We start from the raw sequence: 17,358 nt of genomic DNA, 5'->3' as shown, positions 1-17,358 counted from the left end.
TTTATATGTGCCACACAAAAAGATTAGTGTTCTTCTCTAAACTTCTAGATAAATATATAAAGTGTACACATTAACACGACAAACGATGGGCAGTGTTTGCTTCTTCTTCTTCTTCTGTCTGTCTGTCTCTTATTCTATTTCAGTCATTGTTGACTGTGCGTATACTTCTGTTGGTTTGTCTGTCTCTTAATGATATACCCGCTATTGATCTTAATACTTTCATTTCGATATTGTTGATTTGTTGTTTCGTCTTTCTCGTATCGGTCCTTGTCTCCACTGTATATGTTAGGATTGGTCTTACTGTTGTCTTGTATAGGTACTTTCATTTTGCTTTCCGTGGTCAGATATTTGTTTCTCCATATGGTTTCTCGGAGGCAACCACTTACTCTTGCCGCTTTTGATGCTTGCCTTGTGGTCTCTGTTCTTATATCCCTGTCACTAGTGATCTCTACTCCTAGGTAATTGAATTTCATTACTTGTTCTACAATTTTGCCGTCTATTTCTAGTTTGCATCTACGCGACTCTTTACTGATCACTAAACATTTAGTTTTTTCTACTGATATTCTCATATTAAGTTTGTTTGCTGTGATATTGAAGGTGTGGAGCTGCCTTTGTAGGTTATCTTCGTTATCAGCAATTAGTACTACATCATCGGCATAGCATAGTATCGTGATTTTATGCGCTCCCATGTGGTATCCGTGTCGTTTTCTTACTTCGTAAATTATTTGATTCATCCCCATATTGAATAACAATGGGCAACAGTGTTTGCAGTACATAAAATTAAGAAGGTTGCGTTGCTCATAGTCGGGGGAGATGTGGGGGTGATCGTTATAATATTTTTGCAAACACATTGCTACTAGAGCTAAACCAGAAATACTGAATAAACAAAACAAAGAATAATTATAGAAAAGGACGTCATTGAAGCTGTGAACGAATTTGTAAAACCAGAATAATGATAATGAAGAATAATTATAAATAGTGTGCAGTGTTCTTATATAGTGTAAAATTAAAAAAAATTAATAAATAATAAAACATGGTCTTTAAAAAAATAAACATTTAAAATTTAAATAAAACTTAATAAATAACAAAAGCATATGGCCTTATATACATGTTACTTTCTTTTAAATAAACGAACTAAAAAAATTTACAGAAGATAATACAAACTTAAGAAATATTTCATTGTGAATTTTCCTTTCATGGAGTAGGCAGGTACTGGATCGAAAGCATAGGATTTTATAGTTACGTATTCCCAGTCAAATATAATCAATAGTTCAGCAACGGTCTATAATCCAAGTCTGATTTAGTCCTGCTTGGTCTTACTTATCCGCCAGAAAGAACATCCACTAGAATCACTGCTTATTTCCATTTGAAGACAGACAAAAATAAAATTGTTAGACCAATAGATAATGCTCTATGCATACCCGATGGACATCTTCATTAAAAACAAGACATGTGATTCGTTCGGTAGTTAGAAATATTTTAACAGCGGATCGGCCGCAAACGGCGTCATTTCCTATCGAAATTATGTCAGCGCTGAATCGTATGATTAAATATAACCATTAGAAAAGAATTTCAAGAAAAAAAATTTCGATAAATAAACGAAAATAAGTTTACAGGGAGTGCAAAAAAAATTCTGCTTTCGGAATTAAGTGAAAATAAAAAAAAAATATTCTTTGGATCATTACAATTTTGTATAAAGTTGGTACTTTTTAATAATCTTTCTCCACTGGCGCTACAGCAGAAATCCAGCCCTGGTTTTCTTATCCTCCGCTTTCCAGCAATATATCTCTAGCAACGGTTCTCACTTCGTCTATTCACGTCTTCCTTGGTCTTCCTACTGACCAATGTCCCACCATAGTCCCAATAAGCGTTCTACTAGATGTTCTATTATGATCAATTCTTATAAGGTAACCTGCCAGAGCAATTCTTAAATTTTTGCATAATTAACTATAGAGGGTTCTTTGTAATATTGGTATAACTCGTGGCTGAACTTTATTTCCCAGATATCATTGTCTCAAATGGGTATCTTTCTCAATATCTTTCTTTCAAAAGTAGTAATACGATTAATTGTTTTTTCTGTCATGATCCATGTTTCTGCGTCATATGTTCCTATTAGTCGTATGATGGTTTTATTTATTTTAAACTTTACTTCCCTATAGATGTCTTTGCATCCAAATATCTATAACAAACAGAGGTATACTATCTTAGCAAGCATTAGATTCTTCCATATTTCCTTCACATCGCTCCCCGTCCTCAATTATCTGTACGGCTAGGTACGTAAGCTCTTTTACAACTTCAATATTTGCGTCGTCTATTGTCAAATTTTGCAAGTTTCGTTATTGTCTTGTCTATATTAGGACTCTAGTTTTATCTACGTTAACAGCTACCTCATTTCATTCGCATTTTATTTAAATAGAGTTCTGTTTATACGGGGTCTGCAAAGTAGGCTTCACTGCAAAGTAGACCTAATCATTCGACTTAAACTTCTGCCCGTCGGGTGACTTTTTTAGTTTTGGAAACAAAAAGAAGTCGTACTGGGCCAAATCTAAAGAATACGGTGGATCGGGCAGCCGTTTGTAGCTTAATTTGACTAATTTTTTCATGGAGACGGCGGAGGAAGAGCCGATGCGTTGTCTTGGTGGAAGAGCACGTTTTTGTTCGCCAAATGAGGCGGTTTTCGACGTCAAATCTACCCAATTATTCACCATAGTAAAGCTCTATGATCGTTTTTCCCATCTCCATTTAGTCTATATAGATTATACCTTGTGATTCCCAGAAAACGATGGCCATTACCTTTCCGGATGATAGAACAGTATTCGCCTTCTTCGGAGCACGTTCCCCGGGTAACGTCTCCTATTTCGACTGTTCCTTGGTCTCTGATCTGTATCAGTGGATCCAAGTTTCGTCGACTGTTACAAAACGACATAGAAACTTCTTAGGATTACGCTTAAACAGCGATCTCGCGGTTATGATTGTTGAAAATAGACGGAACTGAAATTTTCCTAACTAACGGCATATTTTTCAGCACTCTCCCTAAAGAATTATTTACTATATTTCCAACCAAAAACCACAATTTGAAGTAGAAAAATTGGAAAGAGAAGCGTGACCAAAAACTAATAAAAATATAGTACACCAAGTAGAATCAATTACACTAAAATTAAGCGAAAAACGTACGTGAAAGTAATAAGAGACTGATGCAGACAGCTGTTAAAATAAAGGAAAGAGGTAGATGATTATAAAAATCCTTACATGTTAATTGTTTGATTTATCATTCCTTAAGGACAATTTTATTAACGGTAAACAAGTGATTACTGACAATATTTTTCAACGTCACATATTTATTTTTCTCTGTTTTGACTTAACTTACTTGAACAATTTGTACATAAACTTACATAATAACCGCGGTAACTTTAGGTAAAGCCAAAAAAACTGACAGCGACATTGTGCAATTACGTATTTTTAAGGAGATGGTTTAAGTGGTTTGAAGCGATTTACAAGCAATCTTTTTATATGACCCAGATGTGACAATACAAAAAAAATAAAACAATATAAATTGTTTTACTCGTTTATATATTAAAAGACAGACAAACTAAATATAAATACCAACTTGTATACATATAGTTATTTTCACTATACACGTAAAATAGAGTATAGTTTGTCTCAAAATATATCGTTTTGACTTTCCCGTCGTTAAAGGATTAGTGGTATTATCGCCATTATTAATAGACAAATACGTTTTAAATTTCTACCTGACCGCTCAGGGTTGAATCAGGTACGGCTATAATGTAATCAGTCATTAACAATCTCTACTTGCAACTGTGTGTATAGTATATTAGTGAAGAATGAAGATTGTTCGTAACAAATATGTTTCGTCCACGGAAAAATAATCGCTCGAGATCTACTAAACATAATCAAAAGCATTTGTCATTGGAAGCAAAAAATAGTTAAAAATGTGTGTCATACTTTAATAGATAGGGGCCTAATTAAACAAAATGTTGTGAAAAGAACATATTTACTTACAAAAACGTTGATATCGTCGACAAAGGCTATTGTAAGCGAAGAAACATTTACAGGACGAAAAAAAGTAGTAATTTTTAGTCTCATTATTTGGACAGTACTTAATAAGATATTATAAGAAGATCAATAAGTTGTTCTTTACGAAAATCAGATAGTTCCTACGTTAGATAAATTAAATTGAAGTTATAGGAAGAAGAAACAAATATAGATACCACTCTCCATGTAGTCCTTTCTAAAATAAGTTTTAAACACTTGAAGAACTGAGTATCTCTCTGAAATTATAGGTTAGAAAACAAATCTATCATATATCTGGATAAAACATGGTTTGATACTCATGATATAGTATTAAAAGAAGGTCGATTTTAGTAAAAAATGTCATACGAAAGCATCTTTAATTACAGGAAAATGCATTACAATAATTCACGCCAGTTCGAAAGATATGTGGGTTCTAAACTGTTATCTGCAAAGAATATCAAAGACTTCAGCTTAGACTATCATGAAGATACCAGTGCAGAACTTTTTGAAAATCGGTTTCAAAATTCTCTTTTGAAAAATATTCCTGAAAGTAGTGTAATCGTCATGGATAACGCAAGCTACTACAGTCTAGAGCTACAAAAAGCGCCAAACAAGTACTCACGCCTTTCGAACTGGCGTGAATTATTGTTATGTGTTTTCATGTATTTAAAGATGCTTTCGTATGATATTGTTTACTAAAATCGACCTTCTTTTACATACTATATCATGAGTATCAAACCATGTTTTATCCAGATATATGATAGATTTGTTTTCTAACCTATAATTTCAGAGAGATATTCAGTTCTTCAAGTGTTTAAAACTTATTTTAGAAAGGACTGTATGGAGAGTGGTATCTATATTTGTTTCTTCTTCCTATAACTTCAATTTAATTTATCTAACGTAGGAACTATCTGATTTTCGTAAAGAACAACTTATTGTTCTTCTTATAATAATATCTTATTGAGTACTGTCCAAATAATGAGACTAAAAATTACTACTTTTTTTCGTCCTGTCAATGGTTCTCTGCTTACAATAGCCCTTGTCGACGATATCGACGTTTTTGTAAGTAAATATGTTCTTTTCACAACATTTTGTTAGATTAAGCCCCTATCTATTAAAGTATGACACACATTTTTAACTATTTTTTTTTGCGTCCAATGACAAATACTTTTGATTATGTTTAGTAGATCTCGAGCGATTATTTTTCCGTGGACGAAACATATTTGTTACGAACAATCTTCACTATAATGTGTAATCTTCACTCATAATATACTATACACTCAGTAGCAAGTAGAGATTTTTAATGACTGATTACATTAGCCGTACCTGATTCAACCCTAAGCTGTCAGGTAGAAATTTAAAACGTATTTGTCTATTAATAATGGCGATAATACCACTAATCCTTTAAGGACGGAAAAGTTAAAACGATATATTTTGAGACAAACTATACTTTTAGTCTTACTCTTACAAAATGATGAAGAACAATAAAAAGTTTTCATTGGCATTGACTGGGTTTTTTTGTATTACTTTTTCCTGTTATCGATAATTTATTTATAGCGACCTTGATCAAATTTTAGATCTTTCTGACCATTAATTTGTAAAATGTGCAGGGAGAAACATTAATTTTTATCTTTTTTTTTTTCAATTTTCTTCTTAATATAATTTTAGTTTCAATTAACCAATTTAGATTTTCCTGGTGAGTTATTTTTTTTTTTTTTCATTTGTGTTTCCACTTTATCTGTTACTTTTTCTTGTAGCTCTTAAAAAAGAATGTAAACACATTCAAAAACTCTAATAATAAAAAATAGTCTTCCAACAGCCCTTGACTCATATTGACTCCAATATATGTGTATATGAACTGAGTGGACTGTATATTATTTTTATTTGGTCGAATTAAAACGCATTCGCTTACGCATAAGGGGTTTATTTACTAAATTTACAATACGAATAAAAATGTGTCTTCACACCACGGCGGTCGGTGAAGGTCTCTCTCTGTTGAATTTTGAATTTAAGACGCCACCTCGGCACGGACCATCTGGCTGGTAAGCTGCGTTGCCGATGTTTGCAGTCTTTAACATGCCCCCGGCCTTGAAAGGACCTGCTTTCAATCTTGAATTGGTAGTGGGCAAATTTTTGGAAAAGATCGACGAATGACACCAGTTGCAGTTCGGATCGATGCCACTCGACAAATTCCATCCTTTTCAGGATGTAACTCCAGAACACGACCCAGTCTCCATTTCAACGGATTGATATTATCCTCCTTCACGAGTACCATGGAGCCTTGTGATAAAGTTCTCTGCGTATTTTTCCATTTAACCCTCTGCTGTAATTCGGATATATATTCTTTCGACCATCGTCGCCAGAAGTTCTGTCGCATTTGTTCCAGGAGTTGGAAACGAGAAAGTCTTCCAGTAGGTAAATCTGTGATGTCGGGTTCTGGTGTTGCTATTAACGGTTTGCCGATGAGAAAGTGAGCAGGAGTTAATGGATTTTCATCGTTAGGATCGGAAGAGAGTGGTGAGAGGGGTCGGGAATTTAAAAATCGCTTCGATCTGTGCAAAAACTGTTGATAATTCTTCGAATGTTAGAATATTATTACCTACAACTCGCTTTAAATGATTTTTGCTTGATTTAATTCCTGCCTCCCAGAGGCCACCGAAATGCGGAGAATGTGCTGGAATAAAGTGCCAGTTTATATTTTCGGATGAGCACAACTCCAAAATTTTATTTTGATTTGAAATCAAAAACTTACTTAACGCTTGTAATTCGTGATTCGCGCCAACGAAATTAGTACCATTGTCAGAATATATTTGTTGAGGTTTTCCGCGTCTGCTAATGAATCGTTTTAGTGCTAATAAAAAAGTATCTGTCGAAAGATCAGAAACTAGCTCAATGTGAACTGCTTTGACAGCAAAACATACAAACAGTGCCATATAACATTTTGAAGTTTTACTGCCCCTACCGTATCGATTTTTAATAATAAAAGGTCCGCCATAATCTACCCCACAAACCTTGAATGGATAACCAGCATCAAATCGAGTTTTCGGCAAATTACCCATTATAGGATTTGTGTTCTTCGCATTGAATCTGAAGCAAGTCACACACTGTCTAACTGTTAATTTAGCAAGATTTCTTCCTGATACCGGCCAAATGGACTGACGTAAAGAACTAAGCAAAAGTTGTGGGCCGGCATGCATCAATTTTAGATGCTCTGATTTAAAAATTAATTTGGTTAACGGATTGTGTGCCGACACGATAATGGGATGTTTCTTGTCATACGAATAATCTGAATTTGTTAAACGACCACCAACTTTTAATAAACCTTCCTGATCGATAAAAGGATTAAGATTAAGAATTTTGCTTTTAGTATTGATTTCTTGTCTGTTTAATAAGTTGTTTATCTCTACGGTATATGACTCTCTTTGTGACATTTTGAGAAGAAGCTTGTATGCCTTTCTTAATTCTTCAGTATTAAGAGGACCATTTGTTCGTCTAGAATCTTTATTTGAGATCATTGAAATGAATCTTAGAACAAAGGCTACAGTTCTAATTAGCTTGCTCAATGAAGAGAAGCGACTTATATCTACTACTGGTTCCAACGCACGTATTAAGAATGCATTTGAGGCACACTTTAGTTCAGGCAAGTTCTCTGGACACTTTACTTCTTGAGGCCAATCGCATTCGGATTTGTTTAACCAACTTGGACCAGACCACCACAAATTAGATACTTCCAACTCATATGGACTGATACCGCGTGACACTAAATCTGCAGGATTGTCCTTTGAGGAAACGTGCCGCCAATCACAAGAACTAGTTAAAGTTTGTACTTCGGCAACTCTATTAGAGGTAAACGTTTTTAATCGGTGTGGTTCCGTTTTTAACCAACCGAGCACGATTGTGGAATCTGTCCATAAGGTAACTCTTTCAAATGTTGTGTTGTTAAGTGCATCCTTAACAATTGTACATAATTTGGATAAAACAACAGCTGCGCATAACTCGAGTTTGGGAATCGTAATAGTTTTCAACGGACTTACTTTAGATTTTGCGCATAGAAGCCTAACTGAAACTTGATTAGTTCGAGTGATAGAACGTACGTAGATGCATGCTCCATACGCGCGCTCGGAAGCATCCGAGAAACCATGTAATTCAATTGATCGTACATTTGGTAATGTTACGTGACGTGGAATAATTAATGAATTAAGTTTAGGAATCTCAGATTTGAACTTAAGCCATTCACCATGTAACGGTTGAGGAACTGATTCGTCCCAACTTAATCGCTCTAGCCAAGGCTTTTGAAGTATAATCTTCGTTTTAATAATACAAGGCGCTAAAAGGCCTAGTGGATCAAATATTTGACCCACAGCCGAAAGAATGATTCTTTTAGTTACACGACCGTCTATAGCATTTGGTACAATTTTAAACGTCAAAGAATCAGAATCGCATGACCAACCAAGGCCTAATGTTTTTGTGTTTTGATCTTCACTGAACTGGACCGGTGAATTGATCTTCTTTGAAGGTACGTCGCCCTTTATTATTTTAAGTATAGTATCGCTATTTGAGTGCCATTTTCGCAATTTAAAACACCCTTCAGATAAAATTTTTGAAATACCCACGCCTAAACTCACCGCTTCTTGAATAGAATCAGCACCCGTAATTAAATCGTCTACGTATATATCGTTTTTAATTATTTGAGATAAATCTGGACTGTTCCCTTCACAATTTAAGGCTAGCTCCATGATGCAACGAATTGCTAGAAAAGGCGCTGAAGCTGTACCATACGTAACCGTGTTTAATTCGTATATCTCTAATTCCTCGTTGGGATTACTTCGCCAAAATATTCGTTGTAATGATCGCTCTTTCGGATTAATCATTACTTGCCGATACATTTTCTCGATGTCGGCTGTTATCACGAATGCATGAATTCGATATCTTAAGAGTATTGACAAAAGACTACTTTGTATTGTTGGGCCTACCATTTGTAGGTCATTCAGTGATAAACCTGTGGATGTGGCAGCCGAAGCATCGAAGACAACACGAAGCTTTGTAGTAACAGATTCCTCTCGAAGTACTCCATGGTGTGGCAAGTAATAGTGAATAGCATTTGTATTCAATTTATTTACTTTGGTCATATGATCTAACGCTTTGTATTCATTCATAAAATCGACATATTTTTTACGTAAATCCGAATTATGCTTAAGTTTTCGTTCTAATGATAAAAATCGCCTTCGAGCTTGTTCTTCCGAATCACCTAATTCATCTGTACCCGTTTTAAACGGAATAGATACTACGAATCTGCCCGTTTCTACATCGCGTTTCGTATTTTCAATAAAATGTTGTTCGCATGACGCTTCTTCTTCGGATATTGCGGGTTTTACACAGCATTCTTCTAATAACCAGAATTTCTCTAGTTGTTTTTGAATATCACCATTTAAAGATAGATTGCAGTGAGATACATTCGAATTTTCTGTAATGTTTCCAGAAATTATCCATCCAAAAGAAGTTTTTTGTAATACTGGCTGATCTGATCCTAGACGTATTTGTCCAATTTGCATCAGATTCCAAAATAAATTTGCTCCAATGAGCAAGTCTATGGGACCTGGTTTGTAGAATTCTGGATCAGCAAGGATTATATTTTTTGGAATATTTAACCTATTGATATTAACAACAGTAGTTGGTTGGATTCCAGTAATTTCGTTTATGATAAGACATGATAATTTTACCGAATATGCACTATGTAGCGACTCCACAGAAATTTCGCATTTTTTCTTAATATGGGATTTGCTACTATTAAGACCTACCACGGCCATATTGATATTTTCTGTTTCGAGATTAAGTATATGGCATAAATTTGATGAAATAAAACTAGATTGGGAACCTGAATCTAGCAACGCGCGTACGGTATGAGGTTTATTAAATTTATCAATTACTTGTACCAAAGCTGTGGCAAGTAAAACGTTTTCCTGAGAAATATTTGAACAAGTTAGAGATACATTTGAGTTCTCTGTAGTATTATTTTCGCGTCTATTGTATTCGTTATTTTGTATATGTAATAATGTATTGTGTCTACCGTTACATTTTCTGCAGTTGCTTAATCTGCAAACCGTATTTATGTGACCAGGTCGTAAACAATTTATACATAATCTAAGTCTTTTCGCATGCGTATTTCTTTCTGCTGGGGAAAGTTTAAGAAATTCTGCACAGTTTCGAATATAATGATTTTGTTTGCAGAAAGCACAAGTCATGTTATTTCCCGAACGATCAGCTGTTTATTGTTCCTTAAAGAAACATTTTCCGTATTGACAAACGATTGAGATATTCTGGATTGTTTTTTATGAAAAGAAGAGGTATTTCCTGAAGATGTATCGCGTTTAGATTCTATTGTTTCCAGCAAATCAGCCTTTGATTTTAAAAATGTTTTTAAATCTTGCACTGTTGGATATTGCATTTTCGATCTAAATTCTTCCCACTCTCGCGCTGTTTTATTATCCAACTTAGAAGTTACTATGTAAATTATTAAAGTATCCCAATGTTCGGTGGGTTGGTTTAATTGTTTTAATGCTTTTAAGTGTTTTGAAATAGAATCTATCAAAAACCGTAATACTTTTGACGACTCACATGTTTTTACATCTAAATTAAATAATGCTTTTACATGATTATGAACAAGAAGTCTTTCGTTATTATAGCGTTCACAAAGCAAATTCCACGCTACAATGTAATTTGCCTCGCTAAACTCAATTGATGCTATTACTTCGGACGCGCAAGCTGAAAGTGAAGATTTAAGATAATGAAACTTTTGAAAATTCCGTAGTGCACTGTTTGTATGTATTAACGAGCTAAAAGTCTCGTGAAATTCCAACCAATCTTCATGACTACCACTAAATTTCGGTACCTCAACTGGCGGAAGACGAAACCCATTAAAATCGTTTACTTGACTACCCGATGCATTTTCCGAGTATGAACTGTTATTTGATAAATCTGTACTATGCCGAGAAAGTTTAGATTGTAATCGCTTACTTCGGGCCAATTCGCAATAAAAAGATTTCGTAAATTCCTCGCGTTCGGTATAACAAGTTTCTAATTCATCATCATCAACTAAATCCTCTAACTCTAACTGGGATTCCTCGTAATTTTGTATTATTTTATTCGCTTCTTCGATACGTAAATTTAAATTGTAAATCGCGTCCTCTAAAATATGAATTTCAGACCTTGTCTCCGTTTCCAAATCATTTAAAAAGTTTTTAAAATGGGTTAATTTGGCTTTTACTGCACCCCGTTTTCGTTTTACAATTTTTATTTGCTCTTCGGTATTCATATTTATTTTAGTTATAAATAAAATTATTATTAACTTACTACTAAAAATTAAGAAACGAAAAAAATAAATTCGTATAAATTCTTTCGAAGAATAAATCAAGCAGTATTCACACAAACAGAAATTATTTTATTTTTTGGAGGAATAAATTCGGTAAAAGGATTTTTGTACTCACTCTTTGAATTTTAGGCGACGCCGCTAGCTCTCTGGCCACCCTCTGGCGTCAGGTACAACGTACAAGTCGTACAACAGCTTGGTTTTGGATGATCTGCTCTTGGTTACACGTGCACTTAAGAATTATTTGATGAAACTGTCCGTTTTCGAGTATCAAATCACTTTGATTTTAACGTTTATGCTGATTACTGATATCCGGTCGATGGATCAATCTATGTATATGAACTGAGTGGACTGTATATTATTTTTATTTGGTCGAATTAAAACGCATTCGCTTACGCATAAGGGGTTTATTTACTAAATTTACAATACGAATAAAAATGTGTCTTCACACCACGGCGGTCGGTGAAGGTCTCTCTCTGTTGAATTTTGAATTTAAGACGCCACCTCGGCACGGACCATCTGGCTGGTAAGCTGCGTTGCCGATGTTTGCAGTCTTTAACAATATGTATATACACTTCTCCAAGAAATTAAAGCACCACTTCAAAAATCAATTTTATTTGTAAACAGGCAAAGAATAAAAAATAAAACTTCACCAGATTTATTCTACATTTTATTGGTAATTATAAAAATTTGTCTAATCATCAGAAAATATTGAAGTACACGAGAAAAAAAATAAAACGGAAAATTCTAATAAAATAATGATAAGAAAAGTAAACTAAAATATGAAAAAAGTCTTAATAACGAGTGTTTCCACATCTACTACGTATAACAGCCTCACATCGTTGGCCCATACTTAAAATTAATTGCCGTATTTCATTTTGGTCTAGTTCTCTCCAAATCTGGATCAGCCTCTCTCCCACTTCCTGTAAGTTGTTTGGTTGGATCGGTGTCGCTCTTAATCGCCTACCAAGGTTATCCCAGAGATTTTCAATCGGATTTAAATTCGGACTATGTGCTGGCCATTCCATAGTGTTAATTTCTACCTCTTCTAGATAATTTCTGACGATCTGTGCAGCGTGAGGTCTGGCATTATCTCGCATTAGTAAGAAATTTTTACCGATATAAGGAGCGAATGGTACTACATGCTGCTCCAAAATCTCCAATATGTACCTTTCAGCTGTAATAGTTCCATTTTGTATGACCACTAGGTCCGTCCGTGCGGTCAAAGAAATACCACCCCACACCATAACGGATCCTCCACCAAAAAATGTGGTGTGTGAGAAGTTACACTGAGCATATCGTTCGTTGGGTCGTCGCAACACACGAACACGTCTGTCGTTATTGTACAAACAAAATCGGGATTCATCAGTAAATAGCACTCGTTTTATCAGTCAGCCTCTAACCAATTAACGTGTTCTCTGGCAAAATGTAGTCTCCTTCTTCGATGCTCTGCAGTTAATATAGGACCTCGGGCGGCAATCCTAGGTATTAAGTTGTATTCCCTAAGTCGCTGGCGAACAGTTTCAGTACTAATTTGTATAGCATGCACGTCTCGAAGCTGAATTTGTAGATTTCGATGTATTACAAAACGTTGTCGGAGAGCAGAAATTCTTAAAAATCGATCTTGAATAGGGGTAGTTACCCGGTTTCGTCCTTGCCCTGGTCTGCGAATATGATCCGCTGTTTCGAGGAATCTTTCTAACACCCGTGAGACGGATGTGTGGGACACATTAAACCGACGACCAATTCTTCGGTAACTCCAAACTTCTTCCGACAGTATCACTGCTTGGGCACATTCATCTCGGGTTAATTACGTGATTGACGCTATGTATATATATATATATATATATATATATATATATATATACAGGGTGATTTTTAGTGTGACATTGGTCAATAATTTCATTATGGTACAAGACATCCAAAAAACTTATTTAGAAAAAATATAGGCAATGATATTCTCCATGCTTGGAAAAGATGAGGAGTTATACAAAACTCACCCTGTATATATATATATATATATATATACAGACATAATATAATATATTTATTTGCCCCGAATACACCTTCTCTTCCACCTTTTAATATCCACCATTTGATTTATAGATTTAGAGTGTTTTTTTATTTGATCGTATTTCAAGCTATTTCACACCATTTTAATTAAAACTTTTATTACAGCATAGCTATTTAAAAATAAATATATACTTCATATTCCAGATATATGAACTGAGTCCCTATTTGTTTGTCCTATAATATCGTAAATCAGAAGTTGGCTATAAAATCGTTTCGGCAGTAAAAAAAGAAGTAGTTTTAGTATGTTATAGAGAGAGAAGCAATCATCATTATTTTACACTCAAACAAGTTGTTAACACAACAAATTTATATAATTTTAGTTAGCAATATTTACATTTTATACTTTAATATTTGAAAATAAATGCAAAAGCCTACATCATTATATATATCTACATAAAAAGAACCGTTATTCAAAGTGTGTTAAAAGAAGCAAGACGGTCGAATATTTTGCGAATTAAACATCGGATCAAAAAACTGAAAAACACTTTTTCAATATTGTTCAAAATTCTATTGAATGACACCAAACGAGACCCTCTCCCATGCTCCATGCGGGGAGTCGTGCAACTTTGAAATCTTAAATAGAAACCTCCATTTTTTATATTAGGATTTTACCTGAAAAAGGAAACAAGTTTTATCTGAACATTTTTTGGATTCGTGATAGATGGCGCTGTAATTACAGAAATCTATAAAAATTAAAAATCTAACTTTTATGGTACTGAATACAGTTTTTTTTTAAGTAAAAATGACGCTTAAGAGGGGGCCGAGGGTTTTATTTTGCGTTTTTTATGTTTGCATATCCGAGCAAAATCGATGGAGTTATAGGCATTTAGAAGTGAGTGAGCGACGTTGAGTGAGTAAGTGAGGTGAGTGTCTGAGGTGAGAGAGCTTGGTGAGTCAGTAAGATGTCTGAGTAAGGTAAGTTAGCTTCTTCTTCTTGTAGTTCCTTCTCCTATCGGAGGTTGGCTATCATCACAGCTATCCGTACCTTATTGGCGGCTGCTCTGAAAAGATCTACTGAGCTGCAACTATACAATTCTCTTTCTTAGCCAGGAAATTCTTCGTCTTCCTATGGACCTTTTACCCTTGATGTTACCTTGCATCCTAAATATTCCAGCTTTCTAGTTTTGACGTGCTTTATGACCTCGCAATCCTTTTGTAGTCTTTTAGTGTCCAGCTTTCCATTCCGAGTGCAAGTCGAGAACACGTAGCATCTTAAGGCTCTTATCCTCTGTCCAAGAGGAAGGTCTCCATTAACAAAAATTGTTTTCATTTTTATAAATACTTGTCTTGCAATTTTAATGCGTGTCCTTATTTCTCTACATTGATTATTGTTTTTATTTACCCAGATTCCCAGATATTTGTAGTTATTCACTCTTTCTACTTGTTTTTCCTCGATATCTAGCCTTCCTACTATATGTTGCTTAGAAATAATCATGCACTTGGTTTTCTTAACGTTCATTTGTAGTCCATATCTTATATTGACTTGATGTAATCTATTTACTAAGCGTTGCAGTGATTCTAGACTGTCTACAAAAACAGCGGTGTCGTCTGCGAATCTTATGTCATTTAAGATCTTTCCGTTTATTGATATACCCTGTTGTTTCTCTGGTATTGTTTCTTAAAAATAGCTTCACTGTACAGATTGAATAACAATGTGGACAGCACGCAACCCTGTCTACCACCTCTTTTGATTTCTATAGTTTCTGTATCGACATTTTCGATTCTAACCTTTGTTTTTGACGTGACAACGTCTTAAATTAGGTTGTGGCTCGGAGTCACTCATGAAAAAGTGTAACGCCCGCTGACGTCTGTTACGATGAGTCACCGAACGAGAGAGAGGCCCGCCGGACCGGCGAATGCCTTGCGTCTCTCTCCCACTCAAACATGATCGGTCCGCTGCGCGCGCAGCACTAGAGAATTAGGCGCCTTGAATTGGTGCGTGCTTGTGTCTCTGTCTTTCTCGAGCGTTCTTGGCGTTGGAAAACCGAGAAAGCGTCATAATACAAGTTCACCTATGATTGATTGATTAATTGTTAGATTGACACAAAAGTTGAGAAACTGAGTTTACATGTACAATGTTTTAGTAAACAAAATATATTTCTATAGTTAAAATTTGTGCAATTCTTATTTTCATTTAATTCCTTGTTCCTATTGTGCAATTTAATAATATTCATATCAATAAATATTCTACCGAGAAAAAGACGTTGTCACGTAAAATCTTCGCCCGTAAAACCGACTTTACAGGCAACCGATTTTTTGATTTCAGTACAGATTGACAATAACCCGTATATCTCGACTATCCACATTCTTTTCTTTTAACAGTTTTACGAGTTTCTAATGTTGTACTCTATCAAAAGCCTTTTGATAATCTATAAAGCAGACATAGAGATCCTGGTTCATATCTAGTCGTCTTTGTGCGAGAACGTTAAAAGCGAACAGAGCCTCTCTCGTTCCTAGTCCTCCTCTGAATCTAAACTGGGTGTCATCTATATCTTCTTCTACTTTTTTGTATAAAAAATCAGTCATATTTGTCGTCTCTTGAGGAAAAATAAATTGCAGATTGTATAGAAATTATGGACAAAAATGGGTTTGGCCTATCCAGGGAAGAAGTATCCAGGAAAACTTAGTACAACTGTATATGAGACAGAATAATATCAAGAGTAGATTTAAAGACCAGAAACCAGGTCCTGACTGATTTAGATCATTTAAAACTAGGCACCATCTGTCAATAAAGAGACCAGTAGTATTAAACACGTTACATGCAATCAGGTGAACCCTTGGATCATCTATAATACTTATATTAGTACTTATTAACAAAATATACTAATATATACTAATATAAATACTAATTAACAAAAACTGTGGAAGATCTAAAGCTTAAGAGGAAACCAGAACAGATAGTTATTGCAACGAGACGTCATGTAGTCATGACCCTAGTAAAACAAAGGTCGTTGGTCCAATTGGTACAAAAAGCATACTGAAGACCAGTTTCTGTCTGTTTTGTTTGTTTTGTTGTGTTGTTCTGCTGATTGTCAAATGATACCTCTCCTCTGTGTATTTAAATGTAAATACGTAATGAATAATTGGATTAATAAGAATACAATATCCAAACTGCAGTTTCTACAAGGTCTCGAGGTTAAATGGAAACTACTTTGTTTTTTAATTGGTTTAGAGATGTTTTTTTTACTTAATATTACAAAGGAGAGACCAGTTTTATTAATTTATTATAATCATTCTACCCATGTGTCTACAGATTTGATTCAGTTAGCACAAAAAAATAAAATGACTATTATGAAGTTACCTCCACACATGACACATTTATTGCAACCATTAGATGTGTCAGTCTTTAAAGGTCTGAAAAATAGTTGGGACAAGGCATTTAGTAAGTGACAGAGTGAAAATTCTCGCAAAAAAATTCCTAAAGAAATATTTGTTCAAATGATAAGCAAGCTAGCACAAGCTAGATCAACAAGATCCTAACAGAGATGTAATCCCTACATCAATATTCAAAAAAGATTATTTGCTTAGGTATAAAAATAATCTTCCCAATTCCACTACAGTACACTTGGAAGCCACTGCTTCTTTGAATGTCCAACACTTAGTAACTATCCCTTCCTCAGCCACAGTACAATTAGAAGACAGTAGGCCTACATTTTCAGCAGCACTACAAGCAGATGCGAATCCCGTTATAGCCACTGGAAATCAAGAAGACTACAATTATTCAAATGTGAGGCAACAAGCATCCCGCACTTCTTCAGATACGGTACAATCAGATGTCTCGAACGCTTTAATCCTAACAGAATAGGCAGAAACCTATGTCTCTACCTTTGCAATGGTTAAAAGAACAGAAGCTAGTTCCGCAAACGAAGTTTAAGTAGAAAAGGAAA

At 34.8% G+C, this 17,358-nt stretch overlaps 2 protein-coding genes across 2 annotated transcripts in view; both read right to left on the bottom strand.

The window, feature by feature from the left end:
• The window catches only part of LOC140449201 (protein Wnt-5b-like), a 314,387-nt gene that overhangs the window by 295,450 nt on the left and 1,579 nt on the right, over positions 1-17,358 (bottom strand). The window lies entirely within an intron of this gene.
• LOC140448306 (uncharacterized) lies at positions 6,137-10,274 on the bottom strand. Its single transcript, XM_072541394.1, has 2 exons — positions 7,044-10,274; positions 6,137-6,595 (listed from the first exon to the last, which is right to left on the bottom strand). Exons 1-2 carry the CDS (start codon positions 10,272-10,274, stop codon positions 6,137-6,139), a joined length of 3,690 nt encoding a protein of 1,229 aa, XP_072397495.1.

This window comes from Diabrotica undecimpunctata, chromosome 8 (assembly GCF_040954645.1).
Source record: "Diabrotica undecimpunctata isolate CICGRU chromosome 8, icDiaUnde3, whole genome shotgun sequence".
Classification (NCBI taxonomy): domain Eukaryota; kingdom Metazoa; phylum Arthropoda; class Insecta; order Coleoptera; family Chrysomelidae; genus Diabrotica; species Diabrotica undecimpunctata.
The sequence above is the reverse complement of the archived record's forward strand: the minus strand, read 5'-3'. Positions and strand labels throughout refer to the sequence as shown.

Bases quoted from the DNA above. Each gene is read 5' to 3' on its own strand.
- LOC140448306 (XM_072541394.1), bottom strand. From the start codon at position 10,274: ATGACTTGTGCTTTCTGCAAACAAAATCATTATATTCGAAACTGTGCA. The intron at 6,596-7,043 runs GTTTGTGGGGTA...AATTATCAACAG, and splicing joins ATGCTGGTTATCCATTCAAG to TTTTTGCACAGATCGAAGCG.